At 45.7% G+C, this 24,637-nt stretch overlaps 1 protein-coding gene across 1 annotated transcript; it reads right to left on the bottom strand.

Annotated features, from left to right (window-relative positions):
• Positions 1–537: 537 nt before the first annotated feature.
• Positions 538–6,532, bottom strand: LOC149332088 (uncharacterized). Its single transcript, XM_089557470.1, has 5 exons — positions 6,521–6,532; positions 4,623–4,733; positions 3,897–4,076; positions 2,900–3,059; positions 538–683 (listed from the first exon to the last, which is right to left on the bottom strand). The coding sequence occupies exons 1-5, from the start codon at positions 6,530–6,532 to the stop codon at positions 538–540; spliced, it is 609 nt and encodes a 202-aa protein (XP_089413596.1).
• Between the last annotated feature and the right edge of the window lie 18,105 nt (positions 6,533–24,637).

Here is a 24,637-nt window from a genome sequence, read left to right as displayed (position 1 = left end):
TTCATTCGAAAGAACCTCCATGCCAGAATTGCCGGCCATGGAGGCGGTACGCCGCACATTATCGCAAAAAGCCTGTCTGGAAGCACGTATAGTAGACGCTTAGTGGACGTTTAGCACTAGTATAAGGGTTGCAAGAAGTTATACAGCGATAGCACTATTAATGGCGCTTCGCGAAAATGCTAGTGGTGGCGAAAAGCTTTTATCATTCGGCCGCGGCGGTTGAATTTCTTTGGAGGAGAAATTCTAGAGGCCCGTGTTCTGTGCGATGTCAGTGCACGTTAAAGAACCCCGGGTGGTCGAAATTTCCGGAGCCCTCCACTACGGCGTCTCTCATGGCCTTAGTTGCTTTGGGACGTTAAACCCCATGAAACCAAACCAAACCAAACCATTAGGAAAGGTGCCTAGGCGCCCCTGTCCCTCTAGCTGGAGCTGGACAGAGAAGCTTCCAAAGCCGAGATGGGGGAGTGTATGTGGCTGCAGGGGGAGGGGGGGTGCAGTGGATAGAGGGCACTTCCATATGAGATGCTATAGAGTGGGTCAAGCGCTGTCGCGTGGGGCATCGTACTTGTGGTGTAGGTTCGGGCAGGAGTCCGGAGCTAACGCCCCGCCTAGGCATCCGCTCTGGATAAGGATCGGCGGGGGGTAGAAGTGTTCTTCGTTGTAGTTTTCTGTAGGATTCGAAGCTGTGCAAGTATGTGAGTGGCTGTGTCAGTAGTGCGTTGTTGAGGTGTCGTCTGTGCCCGGCATGTAAGCTCTCGGGCCAGCTCGTGTAAGCTGCCATTGCCAGGAAGGGACGAGTGGCCTTGATCCCAGACAAAGCGTACCATGGGGCGTGTGCTGCTGTAGGAGAGATTCTTCATTTTGTGTTACGTATGGAATGTCAGCAGCCTGGATGCGTAAGCCCGGCAGGCGGCCTTGAAGCCGGTAACGACGTGTGTGGTGCTCGCGTCATTATGTAGGCATGATACTGGTGATGTCTGCGTGAAGCCTCGGTGATTCAAGCCTTCACCCTCCTGACGCAGCACCCAATAGCCAGTTTCCCCACTCTCCGACAAGGAAGCTATCCAAGCACCCATCGTCATTCTCCACTCACCCCCAACAACCTCCAACCTCCAGAAGCGTCCCATACAACCCTACCTACCCACTTCCGCCCACCCTCACCCTCTAGAAAAATTCAGTCGCATGTGTGAAGCCCTGGCTTAAAGAAGAAATATGGAAGTAATGACCGAGGGTAAGTGCAACTGCTATCGCAGCTTTCTTGGAACAGGCTTCATCGTCATCATATCAATCTTTTTAAAGCAAATCATTTGTCAAAAGTTCAGAGCCCGCAACAGAGTTCTGTTAGGCCAAGCCGTGCGGCTCGTTATGCATCCTCTGCATGAAATGGTAACTGGCTTTCTTTCATATCTCTTGAGGGAACAAGGCGCTTTGTTATCCCCTTCGAAAGTTTGAACTTTCAGGGATGATACGAGATCTCCACCACCCACACCGCTTGGCCGCAAACCCTCTTGGGCCCTAAACTTTTGAGAAAAGGTCTACATACGAGACAAAGTTATAACGCGTGTTACACAAGATATCATCACGAACCTTCTGAGACATAGCCTCTTGTGAAGGATCCCAGCTTTCCCACAGTAGTCGGAGTGGGCGCGGTCCGCACTCGGCGGATAGACACTATGTGTTGCCGCACTGCAGGGAAATGGAGGCAGAAATGACAGAAATCTCTTCGTATTTTCGCAACAAAGAGTTAAAAGCTCTTGTAACATGCGTGCGCATAGCATATTTTTCTATGTGCGAAGAATATGTATGACGAAACATACTATAGCCAAACGGGCGAGTTGGTGGTACATATTGAATGCCAACAGCGCAAACGACGCAGAGAAAGTAGAAGAAAACACAGGACAAGCGCTTGTCCTGTGTTTTCTTCTACTTTGTCTGCGTCGTTTGCGCTGTTGGCATTCGAAACATACTACTTGGTTTCATATTTACCGCAAGGAAGTCAGACACCTATTAAAGAATGCATCCAGCAACAGCTTATTCATCGCGCTGCATCATATCCATGCACGGAAACATCGATGGGAACGTCCGTGTGTTACGGAGTTCCCAGTGATGAGGTGTCAACTGCAAGCTAATCATAAATACACCTACCGCACTTGTAAAAGTAAGCAGACAGTAAAATCACGAAATATTGTTCGTGTTACAGAATTTTTCGTGTTCGTGTTACCTGTTCATAAGAATCGAACCGACAGCTGCATTTGTATATCACAGAACGTCAACCACAATTGTATGTAATTGGCTCATCTTTTTACGCGAGAGCATTTTAGTTGTTACGCCACGAAATTCACTGATTGGTCAAGAGGAATCACAAGACCTTGTGACGTCATCACAAACAACCCACCGCAACAGGTGGAAATGAAATTCATAATTCGTTCGAGGGAGGTCGCGAGACCCTCTGACGCTATCACAACGTCCCCGCCGGGTTGTGTGCAACCCAGTTTTTAGACAGCAACCTAGATGGGGACCCTAAACCAAAAATCAGAAAAAACTGTGGTATATGCAAATGTTGGCACCGTCACAGAATAGCGGATGCCTGCCACTGCGGCTAGCATTGCGAATATTGCGGTAGATGAACCTACAACTGCTAAGAAACTGACGCAAACACAAACCGAAGCTGCAACAGAAGCTGCGATCAGTGTTGAACAGAATGCTATCGCATTCCAGTCGTAGGCTGACTTAAAGTTCCTGTTGGTTTTCTGTTCCACGTCCTCTGGAGTGTGTGTATCTGTTTGCTTTATATTTTATAGGGTGTTTCTCATTCTCAACACCTGGGCAAGAAAACTCGCATCAAATAATTTGCTTTATTATGGTTTGGCTTCTTACTTCTGAAAGCAGGTGTACCCACCGGTATGCTCGGATCGGACGATGCGCGTAGCGAGGGCCGCAGAGTCGAGGCTCGGATCGTAAAGGCGCACGTAGCTCTCGTAAAACTGCGCCAAGCTCGCGTTGTTGTACTTCCGGTGCTGTCTCTGCATCCAGTCCTCGTCTTCTTTGTGAATTCTCATCTGCGGCAGAGCGGCGGTTCCTAAGTACACTGCACATCTTCTTCTTCTTCATCATATTCATTTTCTGTAACCCTTTAGGCGCCCCAAAGGAGCGGCACTACGTATAAACGGTCATGTCGTTATGCCAAATTTTCCACGTTTACTAAATCCTTCTATACAGAAATGTTTAGTATTTAAATTCATACTGTGTTGTACAATTGTAGTGGTACTTCTTCATCATCGTCATTATATTCATTTTCTTTAACCCGTTAGGGCCCCTGCAGGAGCGGCACTACGTATAAACGGTCATGTCGTTATGCCAAATTTGCTACGTTTACTAAGTCCTTCTATACAGAAATCTTTAGTATTTAAATTCATACTGTGTTGTACAATTGTAGTGGCACTTCATCATCATCATTATATTCATTTTCTTTAACCCCTTAGGGCCCCTGCAGAAGCGGCACTACGTATTAACGGTCATGTCGTTATGCCAAATTTTCCACGTTTACTAAATCCTTCTATAGAGAAATGTTTGGTATTTAGATTCATACTCTGATCGATAATTGTAGTGGAATGTTTTCATCATCATCACCATCATCATCATCGTATTCATTTTGTGCAACTCTTTAGGGCCCTTGCAAGAACAGCACTGCGTATTAACGGTCACGTCGTTGTGCCAAATTTTCAACGTTTCCTAAATTCTTCTTCGCAGAAAAGTATGTTATCTAGATTCATACTCTGGTCTATAATTCCATTAGCCCGTTAACATCATTGTGAAAAAAACGGCAATAAGACTTATACGGTTGCTTGAGAAAACCTAATGCGAGGCGCTATGACAAAGTAAGTAGGGTTCCGTACGTCCAACGTGTTATTGGGGAAATCCGGTGGTTTCCGAATCAAGCCGAACTTGACGAAGGCTGGGAAGCCGTATTCCACGGACAGCCGGGTAATCAGACGTGGTATGTCGAAGTTCTGGTCAGACTGCATGCTGGACATGTCGAGGCGGAGCTGGGAGAGGAAGGCCTTCAGCGATTTCACCTGCACGAGTATAAAATGCGCGTCTCAGCAAAGAACTTGCTGCCTCTTTAGATTTAGAGCTCTAACGCCACTTCTGAGTTGGAAGGGCTTTGGTCAGTAGAAAAGACGCGTTTTAAGGCCACTTCGTCTCGCCGCCGCACGCACAGTGATCGAGACAGGGTATCTAGGGATACCACAACCCATAGAGCCACAGTGCACACACATTCTTTGACCTCTTGCTGCATTAGGAAAAGTGACTTCCACAGCTCGCAGTCCGAAATTTCGCAATTCGATTAAGCGCTCACACGTCACTTCTTAGCGCAAAATCCAATAGGGAACGCTTTTAGCAACAGCAAAAACGCTAATAGCAAAAAAATAAATAAAGCTTGCCGGAAGGAGACATGCGGATATATTGATTGTTATAGTCAAATTTTGCAATATGTGGACAAATTGCGTTCATAAACTGGTTCCTGTTCGAAGATGCTGTTGTCCAGAATTGTTGGGTACCCGCCATTTCCTTGTATTTGGTTCGCAGAAATTCGTTATTAAATCAACAGAGCTCCGCACCTCTGAGTTCTTGGCGTCGGATCCAAGGCGGACGCAAGCTCGGAACAGGGCAGCGGCTTTCTGCGAGGCGCTTTGACTGTTGGGTGGTACGTCGATGCTGGAGAGGGAAGCCTTGATTGCGTGTTGTGTGTCTGTTTCGATCTGAAGCGAAAAAGTTTATATATATATATATATATATATATATATATATATATAGTAGTTGCAGGAGGTCTTGTCGTTCAATGGGCCAGGAAGACTTGTAGAAGAAGGGGTCACAACCTTGCAATTATCTTAATTTAATACCGACAGTTTCGGACGGAGGACCGTCCTTCCTCAGGGTATACACAAGAATACCCTGAGGAAGGACGGTACTCCGTCCGAAACTGTCGGTATTAAATTAAGATAATTGCAAGGTTGTGACCCCTTCTTCTATCTATCTATATATATATATATATATATATATATATATATATATATATATATATATATATATATATATATATATATATATATATATATATATATATATAGGTTGCGGAAGTGTGAAGTGCTAGACTGCTTATAAGAATATATAGCGAAATATACGCTTCGTTAAAGGAAAAATATTTATTCAACTCGACGTTTCGATCGGAAGACCGATCTTCTTCAGGAGTAAGAAGATTGGTCTTCCGATCGAAACGTCGAGTTGAATATTCTTCCTTTAACGAAGCGTATACTTCGCTATATATATATATATATATATATATATATATATATATATATATATATATATATATATATATATATATATATATATATATATATATATATATATATATATATATATATATAAGGGATAACAAAATCTTCAAGGCAACTGATTAAAAATATAATAAGTTGGGGAAGTCACATTGAAAACTTAACAGATTTATTCAACGTTTCGACCAGGGACTGGTCTTTTTCAAGTCTTAAAAAAGACCAGTCCCTGGTCGAAACGTTGAATAAATCTGTTAAGTTTTCAATGTGACTTCCCCAACTTATTATATATATATATATATATATATATATATATATATATGCACCTATTATTGTACGTATGAAAATAGTTCTTAGCGTAGTGTATTCAATTCATAACGCACAGTGAAGGAAGGCAAAGAGGGCGGCCGCTGAGCTCATGAACAGTTGTCGTGCGGTTCTCCGATAAAATGACAAAACAAAAATGCAAGGCAAAGCGAGAATGGCATGTTTAGATTAGGATACTTTAAGCTGGATGGCGGGAAGTTTCGGAAGGAAAACTATCGATTTCCGGAGGTAAGATTGATCGATTAAAAAGATATTCCGTAATTTTACAGCAGCGGCCATACAGTTTTGGTCATCATTTCTTGTTTCGTATTTTCCTTCAAGCACGATTAATTTGGTCGGCATGAGTATATGGTTTTCACTTGGATATTAAATTGCAGTGCTAGCTATTGAATAAGGGCGGCAAGAACAACATAGATTGATGAGCACGAAGAATGAAGTTCGTCAATTTAAGTCTAGTGTCTAACCTCCAAGACAGGAGAGGGTGGTTGTTTTAAATACTGCGCAATAATCAAATCATGAACCTGCCCCTGCTGACTTAGTGGCGGAGGCGCTCAGTGATGATGGACTACTTGTTCAGTTTATCTCAGCTTTTTTCATGAAGATTTGATCGCCACGGTCCAAACTACTTTTTCTCTTTGGTCGGGAGCATGAGCATGCAAGACGTTGCTCAGAATGGCAGGAATTAGCTGTTCGATTATCTTGGGAGCTAGTTTCCTGAGCCTGCTCAGAAATGCGAGTACATCATTTAGTGGTTCATTTGGCTAAATTTCCAGCACTAACAGGAAGAAAAGATTGCTTATGTCGCCAGCTGACCGCGTAGCTTTCTTAGCAGGGCAAAAAAGCACCTCTCAGCATACCTTGGAAAACATAGCGCTCTTTCAGCGAGACCACGTCAATAACTAATCCTTATTTCTGCCTAGTGTTAGCGAATTTTAGTGCTTTCTTCAACTTTTTTTCTATTTTGAGTGTTTGTTTTTGTGTATCGTGCAAAACTCGTTTTATTTGTGATAGCGCAGCGAGTCGGCTAACACGTCCACGTGTCTATCTGGCGCGACCATCTCTGAGCGTGACCCGTGTGACGTCACATATCTCTATCTGTATACGGCCGCTCGCAATAATGACGATCCATTTCCCTGGCATGTGTTGATCATGATGCGATAAGAATTGTGCGACGAGGCGGTCTACGCGCCTGCGTAGGCAACGGCCGACGGCGGATCTAGCAGCGAGCGAGTGACAAAGCGGACGGCACGGCCGGGAGCAAGCGAGCGGGACCCTCGTCTAGTGTTCAAAGAAAAAGTACGTGCTCTTGGAGTACGACTGCCGCCTACAGGCGCTTATGGATACTAGCATCGCCGTCAGCTATGTCTGTGCGCCTGAGAGACAGCATAGCTCAAGCGACCACCGGTCCCACAGCCACACGGAACGCAAGCACAGTACGGTCTGGACAGCACTTCAGAGAAACATAAGTAACGAACTTCTGTACTTCTTTCAAGGTGTCGTCAGTGGGAAAGATATCGAATTTCGATCCTAAAACGCAAAAATTCGAGTCCTACTTGCAGCGGTTTGAGCACTTAAGGTTGTTTGAACTCTGACGCCTACTTTACGGTGTGGCCAGTGCGCCGGCAATATTCCAGTCCATGATGGACGAAGTATTTCACGGCATGCCGCACGTAAGATGTCCAGTCGCGATCTCGTCATCGATCTAACATGTCACGGCAGACTTCCAGAAGACACTGGAGCGCGTCTTGCAGCGCTTGTGTGAATATAACATCGCTCTCAATCTGGCCAAACGTCGCTTCTTTCAGAAGTAAGTCACGTACTTGGGTCACACGGTAACTGAGGAAGGTATTTGCCCTACGGACTAAAAGAAAAGGGGAAATCTTAGAACCAGCGGAGCCGACCGTCGCCAAAGAGTTTAAAGAATAATTTGGCATGTATAATTTTTATTCCAAGTTTCTTAAAGGTGCACTGAAGAGGATTCTGAACATGTCTTTTTGCCGCGGGAACTCGATCCACACGTTCCTAGCATTCTTAGAAACAGTGACTTATTGCCCTGTGTGGCCGATTTCCCCAATTAAAACGAATTAACGTCTGGCTCCCGCCTTTTTTTTTTAATTCTGCCTCATAAGGTGGGCGGAGTCGACCAACGCGTGGAGCGCCTTTCACCCAGTCCCGTGGAGGCTTTGCTTTCGCTTAATTTTGTTTTTTTAGGTTTCCATGAATAAATAGTTACATTCGCAGATAATATAGCCGCAAAATAAGCCCGAAGAAATAAAAATACGCGCGGACTATTTGCTACTACGGACTACTACGTATTACTCCGCCGATGGCAGAGCGGCAAGCCGCCACGGGACTGGGTGAAAGGCGCTCCACACGTTGGTCGACTCCGCCCACCGTAGGAGGCAGAATTCAAAAAAAAAAAGGCGGGAGCTGGACGTAAATTCGACTTAATTGGGGAAATCGGCCATACAGGGCAGTAAATCGCGGTTTCTAAGAAAGCTCGGCACGTGTAGATCGAGTTCCCGCGGCAAAAAGACAAGTTCAGATTCCTCTTCAGTGCACCTTTAAGAACGCTAGAACTGTAGCGGAGGCGCTTTATCGGCTTTTGAAGAAAGATCAGAAATGGTCGTGGACGAAAGAACGCAGTGATGCGTTTAATGATACGAAAGCACTTCTGACCGGCAGTAAGGCGCCGCCGTTTTATGACGTCAAGAAACCACTCGCAATGCTTTGCGATGAATCGTCATGTGCCTTAGGAGCAGTGCACGAAGGGCGGGACTAAGGCAGGGACAAACACAGCGTTGTGTTTGTCTCTGCCTTAGTCCCGTCCTTCATGCGCTGTGCCTTAAGTTTGAACCATGTACCGACTAGCCCAGACAAATACCTTACGGCTTAGGAGCGGTTATCTTTCACGAGACAACTAAGGGTGACGAGAAACCAGTCGCATTTGCATCGTGTAGGCTCACCGATGCAAAAAAAAAAAACATGCGCAGTGCGAGCGCGAGGCTTTGGCCTTAATTTTTGGAGTAAGGAAATTTAATGGGTACCTGTATGGCCGAGAATTCAGCACGTACCGATCACCAGCCATTACTTGGTATCTTAGGGCGCGAAAAAAGTATTTCGACAGTGGCGGCCGCATGTATGCAGAGCAGTACTATGAGTGGCATACTCCTTGTCAAGGTTGCCCTAGCCGGTATCAGCAAAATACGAGGCATCCGAATGCCTGTCAGTGTTTCAATTCCTTCTGCTGACAGCTGTCGAGACAACAAAGGCCTCAAAGCCAAGCTTAACATTGAGCCGGGTGGCACACTTCACGTTGAACGGGTGGCCTAGAGACAGTATGCAGACGATTTCAAAGCACAACTATGTTCTCTGTGACGAGCTATCGCTGGAGCAGAGATGTGAGAGTTTTAGGCCCAGGACAGCTGAGAGAGCGCGTGTTAACCATGCTACATGAGGAGCGCCCGGGCGCCAGCCGCAAGAAAATGCTTGCGAGAAGCTTTGTCTGGTGGCCCGGGATCGATTTAGCGATTGAAATGGACGTGCAGACATGCCAAATCTGCCAGGCAGTTCAACCTGCTTCTCGGCTGGTTCCTCCTCACCCATTGCCATACGCTGTGCGCAGCTGGTACACGCGTGCTTGTGGATTTTCTACACAGAGGAAAGAACACAGTGTTTCTCGTACTGGTAGACTCGTCCTCCAAATGGATTGAAGTATGGTCAATGCCGTCAACGCCTGCATTAAAAAAAACATTGAGAAACCTGGGGGTGTTATTGCCGCTTACGGCTTCCCTGAAGTATTGGTGAGAGAAAACAGGCCGCAATTTTCCATGGCTTAGTTCGCTGACTTCCTGAGCACCAACGGCGTAAAACGCGTTCGTACCCCCCCCCCCCCCCCCCCCCCCGTCCTCTTATCATGCACCATCCAATGGGGCTGCAGAAAAAACGGTACAAACCGTGAAAAACACTTCGCTGAAGCAGGTACTTAAATGAGGCGTCGCATACAAGTCGAGATGTAAGAAATTTCTTTCTCATGTTCCATCGTAATACACCAAGTAATCTGAGGGGCACATCACCCGCTGAACTTTTTTTTTTTTTTTGAAGCATAAGCCACGCGTCAAGCTTTCTTTACTCAAACCGGATTTTGCAAACGCCATGCTACAGAAACAGGAGCAATTAAAGGCACAACGCGGTTTGGTTTGTCGGCAAGAGCTTGCGTTTGTTGTGGGCGAACGTGTTTTTGAGAAAACTGTGTGCGGTGAGTGTTGCGCCTGGGAAGGTGTCGTGCCCCAGGTTGTCAGTACTGTGACATATGTGGTTCAAGTGCGCGATGACTTGCACTTCACGCATGCCGATCACCTGCGTCCTCTGCACGCCGACCCCAGCTCTACTCCTTGGCGTGGGTTCTAAGCCAACCCGACCGGTGGAAGTGTTACCATCCCTACCTGACACGGACCCGTCATTGTCACCATCGCAGCCTATCAGTGGCGCAGCTCTAGCGGCTGACGGATTAACCCAGGCAGCCACGGTGGAGCCTGCACCGCTGGAGCTGGTGGAGGTTCCCTTGGCGAATGCGCCAACACTGTCTACACCAGAGGAGGAGCCAGCGCTACCTAGAAGTGCTCGCGTACTTAGGCAGCCAGTCTGGTTTCGACACGAGAGGTTTTGAGCGGTGTTGTGTCATTGATTAAAGTGGTAAGGGTGGTGAAAGCGCAGCAGGTCGGCTAGCACTTTGACATGTTTATCTGGCGCGACCATCTGTGAGCGTGACCCGTGTGAGGTCACATATCAGTATGTATGCACGGACGCTCGGAATAAAGGCGATCCATTTCCCTGGTATGCGTTGGTCCTGATGTTATAGCAGTTTTGATGTTTATTTCTTCCTGATTAGCTGATACTTTTATTTTATCAGTTGACAATAAACGCAATGGTGACTACGATTGCTGTTATACAGTTGGAGTGGTGAATTTTCGATTACTTTGAGACAGCATTACACATAACGGGCCCTTCAACGCAGTGTGCATGATACCAGAGCCCAGGATGCCGGAAATGTCAGTTCAGAGCACACAAACAGCGCTGCCTCGTTAGAACGACAGAACACAAACAGCAAATAAAATAAAAATTTACTACAGGTTTCGAAGGGCAGAGTAAGGCCGATTTCTACTTTACGATAGTGTTAACCTACATGTGCTAACCTAGGTTTAGTTTATGGGGGTTTAACATGAACTGACTTCGCACAGTACGCGGGCCTCTCCCATCGAAATTCGACCGCCGTGGCCGGTATCGAACCCGCGTCTTTCGGGTCAGCAGCCAAGAGCCATAAACATTGTGCCACCGCTACCCGATGCCATCGCTACCAGAATACCCGAACGAATTTCAAGTTTTCCTAAATTTAAAACTGAAATACAATCGAGATCACTTGAACCAAGTACGTTAATCTGTTTAAGTGATCTCACCTTCAATAGGACGGTGGGCGCCGCATAGAATTTGCTGCAGACGAAACTGTAGAAGTCGTTGCATGGCGCGTAAATCCAGTTGAGCGAGTCGTTGATCACCTTTGCGGCAAGTCGAGCGCCTCCCAGGGGAGGCGCAGTAGTCGGTTGCGGCGGGGTAGTCGTTTCCGGCGGGGTAGTCGTTTGCCGGAGGGTGGTCGTTACTTCTGACGTCGTCCTAGGTGTCCCGCGCGTCCCACAGGTTCGCTTCTTCTTCTTCGTGGACACTGAGGCTGCAGATATAACGAGTGGCTCGGGTTCAACGTGGTTTGAACCTAGTTATACGAGCGAAACCTCATCTAAGCATGGTGTCCATTGCCTCCAATCAAACGTCAAGATCAAGGGTCAAGGTCAGGAACCCAACGGTCATAGTCATACGATCACGTGGGCATACTACCATAGCTAGGCCATACCACCGCGCAGTTAAGTTCGGTTTGACCTTGCGAGGCATTGAAGGTTCATCCATATTGGAAGCTGTACCCCGGGGATTAGGGTTTTAACTCTAAAAAGTCCCTGCACATGACTCACGCATCCTCACCTTTTTCGCTCAAAAAGGTATCTGAGGGCGAAGTAACCGAGATGACTTTACAGTTTCTCATGTCTTCAGGCGACCTTTTGCTACTCAGGAGAAGGCTATGATAGCGTAGGTTCACGCCAAGCGGGTTGTCTCCCTCGTATCTAGCAAGCCAGGACTGGCGAAAGCAGTATTGGCGCTCCACCCCAACCCTATACCGCCGAGGCACAGCAGCATGTTGGTGATTCATGATGGAAATGTATAGCACAAAGAAAGACAAAGACACAAGGCGGAGTCATGGTACACAGGAGCACTGTCATTTAGCTAGGTAGTGGCCAATGAGTAATCCCTATACAACCGCTAGTGCTATAACTTTGCGCCTTGTGCACAACAGATCAGTGCACGTGGACCACCTGAGGTGCTCTGTGCGCTCTCTGAAAATGCACCATTCCTTTGTGATTTTATGCGAGCAGCAGGCTTTCAAAGCATTGCTTTGGAGGAGGGTCGCATTGACCTCCGTCGATTATACAGGAGCATACATGTATCTGCACCCGATGCTTCTAAGAGTCATCTTCCGATCCTGAACGAATGGTTGCGATAATATTACCATACACCGTAGGCATATCACGGCGGGTATCTTGTTGCTCGAAGCCTCCCTTCTTGAAGTGAGCGTCTCGCTTGTTGCGTTCGCTATTGGCCATTACGCTTCAGCGTTAGGATTTGTATGTAAGCCTACATCATGTGCGTGATCATCTTGGACGTGGATAAACGCGACTCTGGAGCATACCGCCGAACATCGTAATCAATGTTGCCGGCCCGAGTGGCATTGTTCGCGCGTAAATTTAAAGTTAAGTGATTCCGCGGTCACGAAGAACAGTGCACCGTCAAATGATGGCGACCTTATGTTAAGCTCAAGGCAAGTTTATTTACTGCGTGCTTTAGAACTTAGCTGACGTTAGAGCAAACTTGATTTGTATCGGGTTGCTCGATAAAAGTTCCTGCAGCACAAATGTTATCGGTTTAATTTCGGCTTTGACAAAAAAGTCAATTCTACCTAAAAAATTGCGGCAGTGTAAGATCACCTGGTACCCCTGGTCCTGGCCCTAACGTTGGTCTTCGTGAAGCGATGCTTCTGTGAACGGGATGTTCAGCAGCACCACGGTCACTCTTGCCGTCACTCTTGTCTTCCCGCTGCTTCCGCAAGACGTCGTGGCCATCGCCATCACCGCTACTCCTATCTGCGTCGAGTCGGTCCACAAAGGGACATTAGCTATACTCAGTGGGACACGGCCAAAGGTATAGCAAAAGAGGTGCCTGCAACTGCAACGATATCTTTAAATATCAAGGAAAGCCAGCAAGAAAGCGCAGAAAGCTGCTGGTGGGAGTGGCTCGATTTTTAGGTTTTTGTGCAAATGCGGGCACTTTTTCTGCGCGCATGATGACGTCCGATGCATCTGGACGTGGCCAGCTTAATAACACCCGTCGTTGTGACCGTTTCTATTGCGTGTGTGCACTGGGGTGCAGAGCCTTGGTCAGAAGCAGATGGCGGCATATTATTTGCTGTTACCCACGCCGTGGGACATTAAGTAGACAGTGGGGATAACAAAATCCTGCGTTATTTATAATATAAATTATTCTGTATATCCTTCTGGCCGTGTAGATGTTTTTCCGGCAGCTAAAGAAGCATTTGTTACCCACAATATTACACATAAAACGTTCTCGCCTCTCTATTCAATTGCAGCAAGTCCAAACCAAAAATGATTTCATGTTCATTGTGTGAAACTGAATGAGTGTAGCTTACCCCCGCGGATCCGCACTAAACAAAAATTGTACCCTATATTGTGGTCGAGAAAACGAGTATGCGTGAAACGCATCGCTGGTCCGGCGTAGCACATTCTAAGACTCCTCCCTCCCGGAAACGTAGGCTTCCAGAGTGGCAGGCGTTCCTCCGCTGTCTCGAAAATCGCCTTTAAGCACTGTTCTTTTAGTAAACAGAGGGGCCGCGTCTGTTGTTTAGCAGGAAGCTGAGACGCTCACAAACACAGCGAGTAGACAGATGCGAAAAGAGAACGTTGAAAGATTCCACGCGCGTCTCACCCACCACGTCGACCAAAGCGACTACAACGGCTGCATGAAAGCCAGGTACTCAATTGGAGTGATTTCTGTGCCATTCGACACCGCGGCTCCAAGGGATGTGCAGAGCCAATCGCAGGAACAGGCGCAGTGCTACGCGCTACGCCCGGTGGAGGGACTGTCTTGTAAGGCCCGTAGGACACACTTAGCTCGGAAAGAAATTTTGGCAAAAAATCGCTTCATGCTCGGCGTCACGCCCTCCTTCCCGCTTACCGTGGTTTCCTGACAATCTCCGCCTCAGTTTGCGCAGACCCGGACCTAAATCATTTGATATTTTAGACTCTCTTGACGGACTACATTTCGCTTGCTATTGCAAATGGTGAGGGCGACACCTGTATTTTTTGTTACGTTTTCTAGCTCACTAAAGGTCACGTTTTCACTTATAGTATCTGCTTTGTCATTATAACACGCTCAGCTAAAGTAAATATTCGGGCCAACTGCAATACATATTAAGCGTCTTATTAAAGACACCGCTGCTATTCCAAATGTAGCGGGCGATACAGATGTCGCCGGTGGGTTTTCTCCGTGCGCATCTTCCGATATTCATGCTTTTTCTGCCCGCATACACGGCTCAGAACCATGTAGCTGGATTACTGTTCTCCAACAGTGAACATGCGAGAACTGCCAGCGCACTATTTTGTACTGAAAGCCCTCCAGGAAAATGAGCCCCGCTACGCTTACAGGTCGTGCGATGCATGCCACGTTTCAAAGTAAATATGTGTTAGTAAACATTAATTACACTTCATACTGCTGTGGCACCACAAAGACAGGGACAGAGACAGGGTTACAACAACACAAGTGCTTAGATGCACTTGTGTTGTTGTAACTCTGTCTCTGTCCCTGTCTTTGTGGTGCCACAGCAGTATGAATTCGTACCAACTCGCTCAATTCTCAACCCTTTTGAAATTAATTACACCTTTGTGATTCTATTACATGTGTATTTCTAGATTACGTATTAATTTGCGCTAGGCGAGCCTAGAAGGTATACTTTCAATCATAAAATTGTATCCATTAAGTGTATTCGTTGTTTCTATTTTATAGTGTGTATTTTTGTTCTTTCTTTTGAATCTTTCTTATGTTTATTTTCACCACCTGATATGTCGATGCCACTGCTTTCTAACGGTTTTCTGGGCCTAGTCAGACTGCAAAAAAAAAAAAAAAAAGCTTTTTGCCTGGATATTCTTCCATTTCTTCTGGAAAAATAAATTCAATTGAATTTCAATTGCAATACAAAGTAACGGCTTATCAAAATTCCGGGATTTCTTAAATTTATGCCAAAATATTGTCATTCCTTCTCCTAACGATTGGCACCCGACGGACTGTCTCCGTATGTATTCGAGTGGGCCGCCCGCGTATACGTTTTGTAACTTGTTCTAGCGCTGGTACAGTAAGCCTCACCGGTTCCCATCATTTGAATGTAGACGAAGACAGCCAGCGCGACCACCCCCACGAAGACTAGGCAGTAGAGAATGGCCGCGATCAGCTGCCTGGCGTCTGAGCTCCTGCGCAGTCCACTTTTAATTACGCTTTAATCAAAAGACCGCACACTCTGTGTACACAGCGTAATCATGGGGCGGTAGTTAAGCGTTCCAATTACCACACCTTAGGTCACGTGAATTGTAAAAGCCACGTGATAATAGCACATATGCATTTTTTATGAACACTGTTTCTAATATATTGCGCGTAATCTGGCAGCATGACTAAAATTGGCGAAATGAATGGGACGCCAAGTAGAAGGACGGCACTAGCACTAATAATAGCTGAAGCTTTACTGCAAGCGGAGCATTTGGAAGAAGCGATACCATTCACTTAAATATTCCGCCGCCAAGAAAGGTTTAGTTGTTAGTAGCACTCATGCCGTCCTTATACTTCTCGTCCCATCTTTTGCGCTAATTTATGGTCGTGCAAGACAAACTAGTCCAACTTCACGCTCTGACGTCAAAGAGCACTTTAAGTTCGACAAAGTCAATCGCGGGAGAGAGTTCAGTGGCCTATAAAATGTAGATTTCTTATTCAGGTCTGTGTACAAGCTGCGAAAATTGTCTTTGTTAACATGTTTTAGCTCGTAAGGGAAATGATATCGACAATTTCGCGGATAAAACGTTTGAAACTACTCTGTGTAGTAATACTAAAATGAGTATGCGTTCACACCAGTAATACGAACGGCTCCGGCCGTGCAAAGTCTCTACAGCGAGCCGTTTAACGAGGTGCTTGGGAAAGATTTGTTTGATCATATCAATTGCTAATGTCTCGGGTATATCGCGTTTTGAACCTGACCACTTTGATTTGTGTAATATCAAGATGTGTGCTGACTGTTGCACCACTCACGGCGTTAAAACCTACTCATCAGCCATACTTAATAAATAGTCCGGGACGATAAAAAAAACAAAAGCAAGAAAACCTGCTGACCGCTTACAGGTACAGTCTTCTTAAACTGGCCACACGCAATTCCCAGATTTCAGCTCAGCACTTTTAAACCGATGTGATGAAAGGTTCCTGCGCTCATTATCTCTGTTCTCTGTATGTATAGTAACAGCATGCCTTTTAAAACGAAGTGGTAGTGGATTTCCGTAGTCTCAGTATATTTTTCGTATACTTCTATCGATGTTTTATCCCTTTAGGAATGCTATTTGTCGTTTCGAACTTTTGTAATACAGGTTCCTGTGATATTTAGACTAATACCACTTTCCATTATAGCATTCTATCTTAAGGACCCTGTCCTGCTTTTAAAACAATTAATACAGATTTCATATTGGTGTCGGCTACGGATACATTCGCAGCACTTTGGCTATTCCTGACACCTGGAATTTCGAGGATACTAGCTGTGCCTGCATGTTGATGTCGATGGCTACTGCAAAATTCTAAAGGAAGGAAGGGAAAACTTTATTTACACTAATGGTTTTTCCTGCGGTTTGGGGGCTTATTCAGAGACGTCTTGGTTCTACCCCCAGGAGCCTTCTCTGTCGAAGTCGTCCGCCTCTAATCAGTGGTCGGTTGCCCTCAGTCCAGGGCTCCGCTGGCCACTGCCGCCCGTTGAGCTCGCTGTACCAGACCTTGTTGGTCTTCGCAGCGGTCGCTGGACAGCAGAGTCTCCCACTGCTCCGCACTCGGGTTTTGTATATTGGGGACCACGTCTATGTTTTGGCAGGCCCATGTGATGTGGTATAGTGTAGGTTTTTCGTCGCACCAGGGACATTTGTTCGTGTATATCGTAGGGTGCATTTTGTTTAGTATATGTAGGTTTGGGAAAGAGCCTGTTTGTAATTGTCTCCAAGTGACAGCTTCCTCTCTGCTGAGAGATTTGTGCGGTGGGGGATATCGCATTCTTCTGCCTCTATAGTTTTGTAGTATGGCCGAGTATTCCCTGGGTGCTGGCGCGAGTTCCGCGGTCTCGTCGGAAGCTCGGAAAGTAATGTATCCTCGAGCTATCCTGTCGGCCTCTCGGTTCCCTGCAACCCCCGTGTGCCCCGGTACCCACACAATTTTGTGTAGGATCTTGTCGTTTTGTTCTTCCCGGTTTTTAATTCTGTCACTCGCTGCGAGGAGTATACGGAGCGCGTGACGACCTATCCTGCCATTCATGTAATTTCGGCAGGCTGTTTGAGAGTCCGTAAGTATTGTTAGTGACCGCCCGGTTCTATAGCCCTCCGCCACCGCTAGAGCAACAAATATACCGGACTGCAGATGTACCGCATACTGCACATGTGTGATTAGCTGCGTGTTCGAAGGCTTGGTAAATTAGTTTTTGAGGAAAAGAAATGGCGCAGTATCTGTCTCACATAACTCGGCGGACACCTGAACCACGCCGTAAGGGAAAGGAGGAAGGTGGGAATGAAAGAAGAAAGAGAGAAAGAGGCGCCATAGTGGAGGTCTCCGGAATAATTTCGACCACCTGGGGATCTTCAACGTGCACTGACATCGCACAGCACACGGGCGCCTCTTGCGTTTCGCCTCCATCGAAACGCGGCCGCCGCGGTCGGGTTCGAACCCGGGTGCTCCGGCTCGGTAGACGAGCGTCTTACCACTGAGCCACCGCGGCGGGTCGTTCGAATGCTTCCTGATCGGCATTCAGACAATCTGTAGAGTGCGTGAGAGGGCTCTCTGCCGGTTGCAGCTGACAGGCGTCGCCAGTCCATGATGGTCCACTGGGCACAAGGTTAAACGTTAGGAGGCAGCGCCATATGTGAAAGCTGTGGTGTTAGGCTAGGGGACTATCTGTCTCCTTCCCATGTTTTGCGTCAACAAAGTTAGAGCAAGGGCTTACTCAGGTTGCGTGGCTGAAATGAGAGAAAAGTGACGTCAAGATCAGCGAAAGAAAGACAAGTGCTGGCTTTATATAATTCAAAGACGGTTTCTCCCATCTTCAGCTCACCGTGACGAAAAGTGCGACATTGGTTTCCGAAAATACTGTGAACTTTGAGCCAGTTCAGCACAATCTTACTTTAATGCCCATCAGGACACACAAATGAGCATGGCCTTTTTGCTTTGTTAGCAGCCCTTTCGAACTTTAAGGTCTACTGCTACGGAAGGGAAGGACTCACAGGAAAGGAGCGGAGATTGGCTGTATCCATAACCTGCGAGAAAAAGAAAGAAAGCAACTTAATATGGAGCCAGTGTCTACAGGCCACGCCATGCTTGTCTTCCAATAAAGGGGGCTAACACCGTCCCAACATGTGCGAAAATGTTTTTTTACAAATTTTTCTGTATCGGATCCTTTCAATCAATCTTCGTAAGTTAAGAACTGGAAAGGGCAGTTAAGCTCCGCACTAAAAGTATGATGTGATAGCATTAATGGATGAATGCCCATATATGCGAAATTTGTCATTCTCGACATTACATGCATATCTATCCCTGGGAGTCCTCGTGCCACTCCATACGCTGTGGGTGCAGCTGTTAAGCGATGTGCACCAACTGGCGGCTACTGTACAGGTTAGTGGAAAGTGCGTGCCGTATTTTATAGCGTCGCAACCTCAGCAGCTGCTATGGCAGCGTTACATGGAGCTGAATCTCGTTATTCTATAATCTGTTTTGTGTATTCCCTTCAGGGATGTCAAAAAAAATTCACAGGTCCAGCTATAGCTTCGAATAATACCCTAATCGTAAGTGTGCTTCCCTCTCTAGGCAACATTTGAACTGAAAGATTTTGTGTACCTCGAGTAACTAATTAGTTAAATAATCTATTTAGTTATACCGGCATATTCGATGTTAGAGCATGCGCCGTTTTCTTCTGTGGTTATAGGCCAAAGCCAGAAATGTTGCTGGTCTTGCTGAAATTTTTTGCTTGAACCTCTGACCTATATTTACACGGGCATCGCGCACAAATTACGAACAAATTCAAACTTTTGATTCCAGCTAGCTCCCAGCGTAGATCTCATATCTGCGCTTTTACCTGGCGTTGTGGACAGACTAATCCATGGATCCTCGCTGAAGGACATGATGTACTCGTATTCCGAGGCAGTTTCTGAAACGCAGAGGAATAAAAAAAAATCTTGGTCTCTTGCCACATCTTACAATGTAATAGTGGCGATAATATAATCACATGCCTTACAATATGATGTACACTCTGATACGTATAGGCTGCATGAGCACTGATTGAAAACACTTTCGAGAAGCATTTAAAATCTACTGCTGCACAAAAGGAAAAAAAAAATAGGCTGGAGAGAACCTAGTCGTAAACAAGGCCTCAGCAATTGACACTGTCCAAACACAAAATGCAGCAACGTATCGTTCTTCCCAGTAGTTTTGGAGAGAAATTGAACAAGAACCACATGAGCTTAACCTGAATAATGCATCTCAGCCCCTGATGATTGCCACGCACACGTTGACACTAAACTTCCACCCACAAGAAAGAGTGTTTTGAGGCGTAAACACAACGGATATTTGTCGGAGGAATGCGTTGGTGCAAGGGATGGAAAGTTTTTGGTGACGCAAAGACTGTCATTATTTATTTATTTATTGATTTATTTATTTAAAATACCTTACAGGCCCCATAGGGGCATTGTGTAAGGGGGGTTACAGAGTAAGCAGCAAAACATGAAACAGGAACAACTGTAGTAATGAAAGGCCACAAAGGTACACTTAAAGGGATACTGAGGCGGTTTTAGAATCAGCTAACCTTCTAGGGTTTTGAAGTAGTGTCATTGCTGATCACGTCTGTGAAATTATTTTTTCGATTCTGGCTAAAACAGCGGCGCAATCACCAATTAAAAACGCGATGTTCAAAATTCCCGCGCCCCGCGCGAGCGCAGGAGAGGGGAACAGCGGGGAGGGAAACCTCGTCCATGTCGGCCAGCGTGACGTCATGTTGAGGAGCCGGAGATGCTTCGGCGCACCCGAGCGCGCTTTCAGCGCGCGTTGTTTCTCGTGCTGCATGCGTTGTTCCTCGTACTGCGTGCGTTGCGACGTACAAAACGTGTCAGCCGATCTTGAGAATCAGATTCAACAGGTACTACTCTGCGTTCGTGTCCACACGAACAACTACGGCCGCGACTGTGTCGTCTTCCACTGTTTTCCGCAATACTACAAGCTCGCAGCACAACCGCTCGCTGCTGTGACGAAGAATTCAAGCCGACTAAAGCAAGCTTACTCTGCTCGAAACACTTTCGTAAGAGCGGCTACAGGCAGAGCTTGTCCTAGTGTGATCTCTGGAGATTTCTGTCGAAAAGGCGCGGCTGAACCATGACACAGTTCCATCGATTTCCTCGCGCATAAGAGGCGTGTCACCATTCCGAAGAAGCGCCTCTTTTAAAAGTAGAAACATGCTCACTTAGCCCCTGAAGAAACCTTATAGAGGCTTAAGCATGTGTCGCTCTCCTCAGCTTAGGTGCGGCCAGACCACCTGAGACGTGCTCAGCAAGGCTCGGTTAGTGATTTTATACTCGGTTCGGCGTGTCCAAGCAAGCAAGCAAGCAGAGCAAAGCACAATAAAGCAAAGCAAGCAAGCATCGAAGCTCTTCATATGCGGCATCTCGTTTAATCTTAGCTAAGCAATTAATATGAAAGCGTTCGACGTTGATTTCGGATGCAAATTTATGAGAGAAATGAATGCCGACCGAGTTTTTGCAAAAAAACACCGCAACCTTACTCGGTTTCTTCATCAAGTTGTGGCAGCGGGCGAGTTGCAGCTAGCTTGGCTTTTAAACACACATATAGTTGGCAACTACTTCACTGAACCTAAACTGCAAATCTAGGAAGGGCGAACGTTTCCGAGGCAGCGATTAATATTTTCTGGCATCTGCTGAACGCGCCAGGAGTGAAGCGTATTTGTGCGCGTATTTGGCTTGGTTTCCAGCGCACCATGATTGCGTCACTATCTTGTGGTCACATGCCTCGCAGTGCTTGGCCACTCCGCTTCGCTAATTTTGACACCAACTTTGTGCTCCTTCATCGTTCACTTGAAATACTTTCTTGCCCCAACCTGCAACGCCGGGTATTGAGAACAGGATTTACACAGTGCTTTGGGCCGTTTCTTTAGGATGACGCTCTTCCGGGCGAGCCAGGAGGCGTCCGGTGGTGGTAATTGACTTACTTGAGTATTGTTCGCACCCCTTCCTTTCCGAGAATACGAGCCGATGTTGTGCTGGCACCTTTTACGCATGGTCTGTATTTATTTATTTTATTTATTTATTTAGGACATACTGCAGGCCCAGTGAAGGGCCCTTGCAGGAGGGGCACAATAAACACAATACAAAAAAAGCACAAAACAAAAAGTACAAGGCAAGTAAAAAAAATCAATGAACGGCCTGTTCAATGGCATCAATGTCAACTGTTGATGATGGTGGCAACTGATTCCACTCGTTAATGGTGCGGGGGAAAAAAGAGAATTTGAATATGTTAGTTTTGGCAAAGTAAGGTTTTAACGATTCAGTGTGCCTGTTTCTGGATGACCTGGACGTTATCGGTTGGAGATACAAATCGGGGGCCATTGACAGTTTGTTAGTTTTCAATAGAAAGAGAAATCTTAACCTTAGTATTCTACGCCGAATTTCAAGGGACTGTATATTATGTTGAAGCAACAGAGCAGATGGTGAGTCAGTGGTGCGATATTTAGAAAATATAAACCGAACTGCTTTGCGCTGAATTCTTTCAAGGGCATTAACGTTAGTCTTTGTGTGAGGATCCCAAACAGTGCATGCATACTCAAGTTTTGGCCTGATCATGGTGTAATATGCCAATTGCTTAACGTTAGGGGGAGCTTGTTTTAACTTGTGCCTAAGAAAACAGAGATTGCGAAACGAAGAAGAGCATACGGTTTCAATATGTTTATTCCAACTAAGATTATTCGTTAGTGTTACACCTAGGTACTTGTACTCTTTGACTTCTGAAAGGTGCCGAGTGGGAAGATTATATGAAAAGGAATGACTGTTTCTTTTATTAGTGATCCGCATAAATACTGTCTTGTCAGCGTTTAGTTCCATCCCCCATTTAACGCACCATTCACTAACATTCTGTAGGTTATGATTAAGTAAAATCTGGTCGCCTGGAACTTTAACTTCATTAAACAAAACACAATCGTCGGCAAACAACCTAATTTGAACAGGATGAGAGATGATGTCTGTAATGTCATTAATATAGATAAGAAACAGTAATGGCCCAAGGACACTGCCCTGCGGGACACCAGAAGTGACTGGAAGTTTGTTAGAACAATGACCATCGACACTAACATATTGAAATCGGTTAGATAAATAAGCCGCAACCCAATTAACAATAAAAGAAGGAAGACCTACAGTTTCAAGTTTATGGATAAGTTTATTGTGCGGAAATAAATCAAAAGCTTTCTTAAAATCTAGAAATATGACATCTATTTGGCCGGAATTGTCCAGAACTTGAGCGAAATTGTGAATTACGGATGTAAGTTGGGTGACCGTAGAAAAGCCTTTGCGAAAACCATGCTGGAAAGCCGATAATTTGTTGTTGTCATCGAGAAATGTTTTAATATAATTGGCTACGATATGTTCAAGAAGTTTGCAGCATGAAGAGGTCAACGATATGGGGCGGTAATTATTAAACAATGAGGTATCACCTGTTTTGTGTATGGGAACGACATCGCGTCTTTGACGCTGGCGTATGCTTGTGCTAGGCATAGAATTTTTTGCTTGTGTCTTTTTTGGTTTCAGGCGATACGTGGAATAAGCAAACTGAAGTATCTTTTACTTCGGTGGTCAGTAAAAAAAAAAATAGTCGCCGTATTCGCTTTTACAACGACACGGAAAGCTGCGATCTGCCCTCAACGCAGCGCCGGATCCGCATCGGCAGCTGCTCCAGTCCTCAAAGTAACGTCACGACCTCTCTTGACCAATCACGGGCGGCGGCGCGCCGCGTGGCGTGCCCCGCGGCACAGGCCGCATATTTCGGCTAAAAAAGGCAATTCGCGCTTGTTTTTGCCTTATTTGGATGCAATATTCCAGTATACAGCATGAAAAACTATAGGATGCCGCTGCCAGCCCGATTTTCAGAAAAAGTGCTTGAGTCTCCCTTTAAGGAAATAACATGAGTAAAACTTAACGTAAGGCATTAATACTAGAAAGTAAAAAAAAAAGAAAGAAAAACGCAAAAAACACAAAAAATGACCATATCAGGGAGTACAATTCGTGAAGTGATATTCGGGGAAAAAGACGCAAAAAAGCAATAATATATACAAGGCATACAAGTGAACACACGACGCAGCATAAAATAGCAATTCACAAGAGCGAGGTAGCAATGAAAAAAGAAAATCACAAGAAGTTCAAAGCAGATTGCCAAGTGTAAGAGACAAGATAAAGTGATTTGTAAGTGCTATCGTGAAAAATGCTCGTGTAGGAGATGACGAAATTTTTCTTGATCTGACTCGGAAGCAATGTGATCAGGAAGATTGTTCCACAAGCGAATGGCGGTAGGGAGTGCGGAAAAGTTAAAAGCATGGGTCGTACCGTACATGCGCGCAAAACTTAAGTGGTTATTTAATCGACGAGACGTGTTCGAGGCGGTCTGGGTATGAAGTGTGGATTGTGTGGCATTATAAACATATTTGTGAAACAAGGATAACAAAGCGATATAACGGCGAAGAACTAAAGGCTGTATGGAATGATCGAGTTTCATTTGCGTTACGCTGGAGTGATGGCTATAATTACGTGAAATGAAACGGGCAGCTCGGTTCTGGACTGATTCAAGCATGTCGGTTAAGTATGTAGGATGTGGGGACCAAATGGATGATGCATATTCGAGCTGTGGACGAACAAATGTCTGATAGGCCAATTTTCGGATGTTGGAAGGTGAATTACCCAGATTACGACGTAGGTAACCTAATGTCCTTGAAGCTTTTGCGCAAACGGCTGCAATATGGTCTGTCCAGGAGAGGTTTTCGGTTAGTTGAACACCCAAATATTTATACGATACTGTATGTAACAATTCTTTATTATTGACGTTGTATAAAAAATGTGAGTTATCACGCTTACGACTAAAAGAAATTACCTGACATTTTGACACATTTAAAGCCATTAACCAGGTGTTACACCAACTATGAATTAGGCTAAGGTCATTTTGAAGGGCCAGGTGGTCATCAGTACTGTTAATTGATCTGTAAATAATGCAGTCATCAGCGAAAATACGCAAGCGAGAAGAAACATTAAGTGGCAAATCATTTATGTAAATTAGGAAGAGTAAAGGGCCCAAAACGCTGCCCTGAGGCACACCAGAAGTAACGTAAGTAGGAGACGAAGCAATATTATTAACTACTGTGAACTGTTGACGATTCGAAAGAAAATTTCGAAGCCATGTTAGGGTGAAGGAGTCAAATCGAAGTGCAGTTAATTTAGCAATAAGGCGACAATGAGCTACACGATCAAAGGCTTTGGAAA

The sequence above is a fragment of the Amblyomma mixtum genome, chromosome 8, assembly GCF_055824585.1.
Source record: "Amblyomma mixtum isolate Tamu chromosome 8, ASM5582458v1, whole genome shotgun sequence".
Taxonomy (NCBI): domain Eukaryota; kingdom Metazoa; phylum Arthropoda; class Arachnida; order Ixodida; family Ixodidae; genus Amblyomma; species Amblyomma mixtum.
The sequence above is the reverse complement of the archived record's forward strand: the minus strand, read 5'-3'. Positions and strand labels throughout refer to the sequence as shown.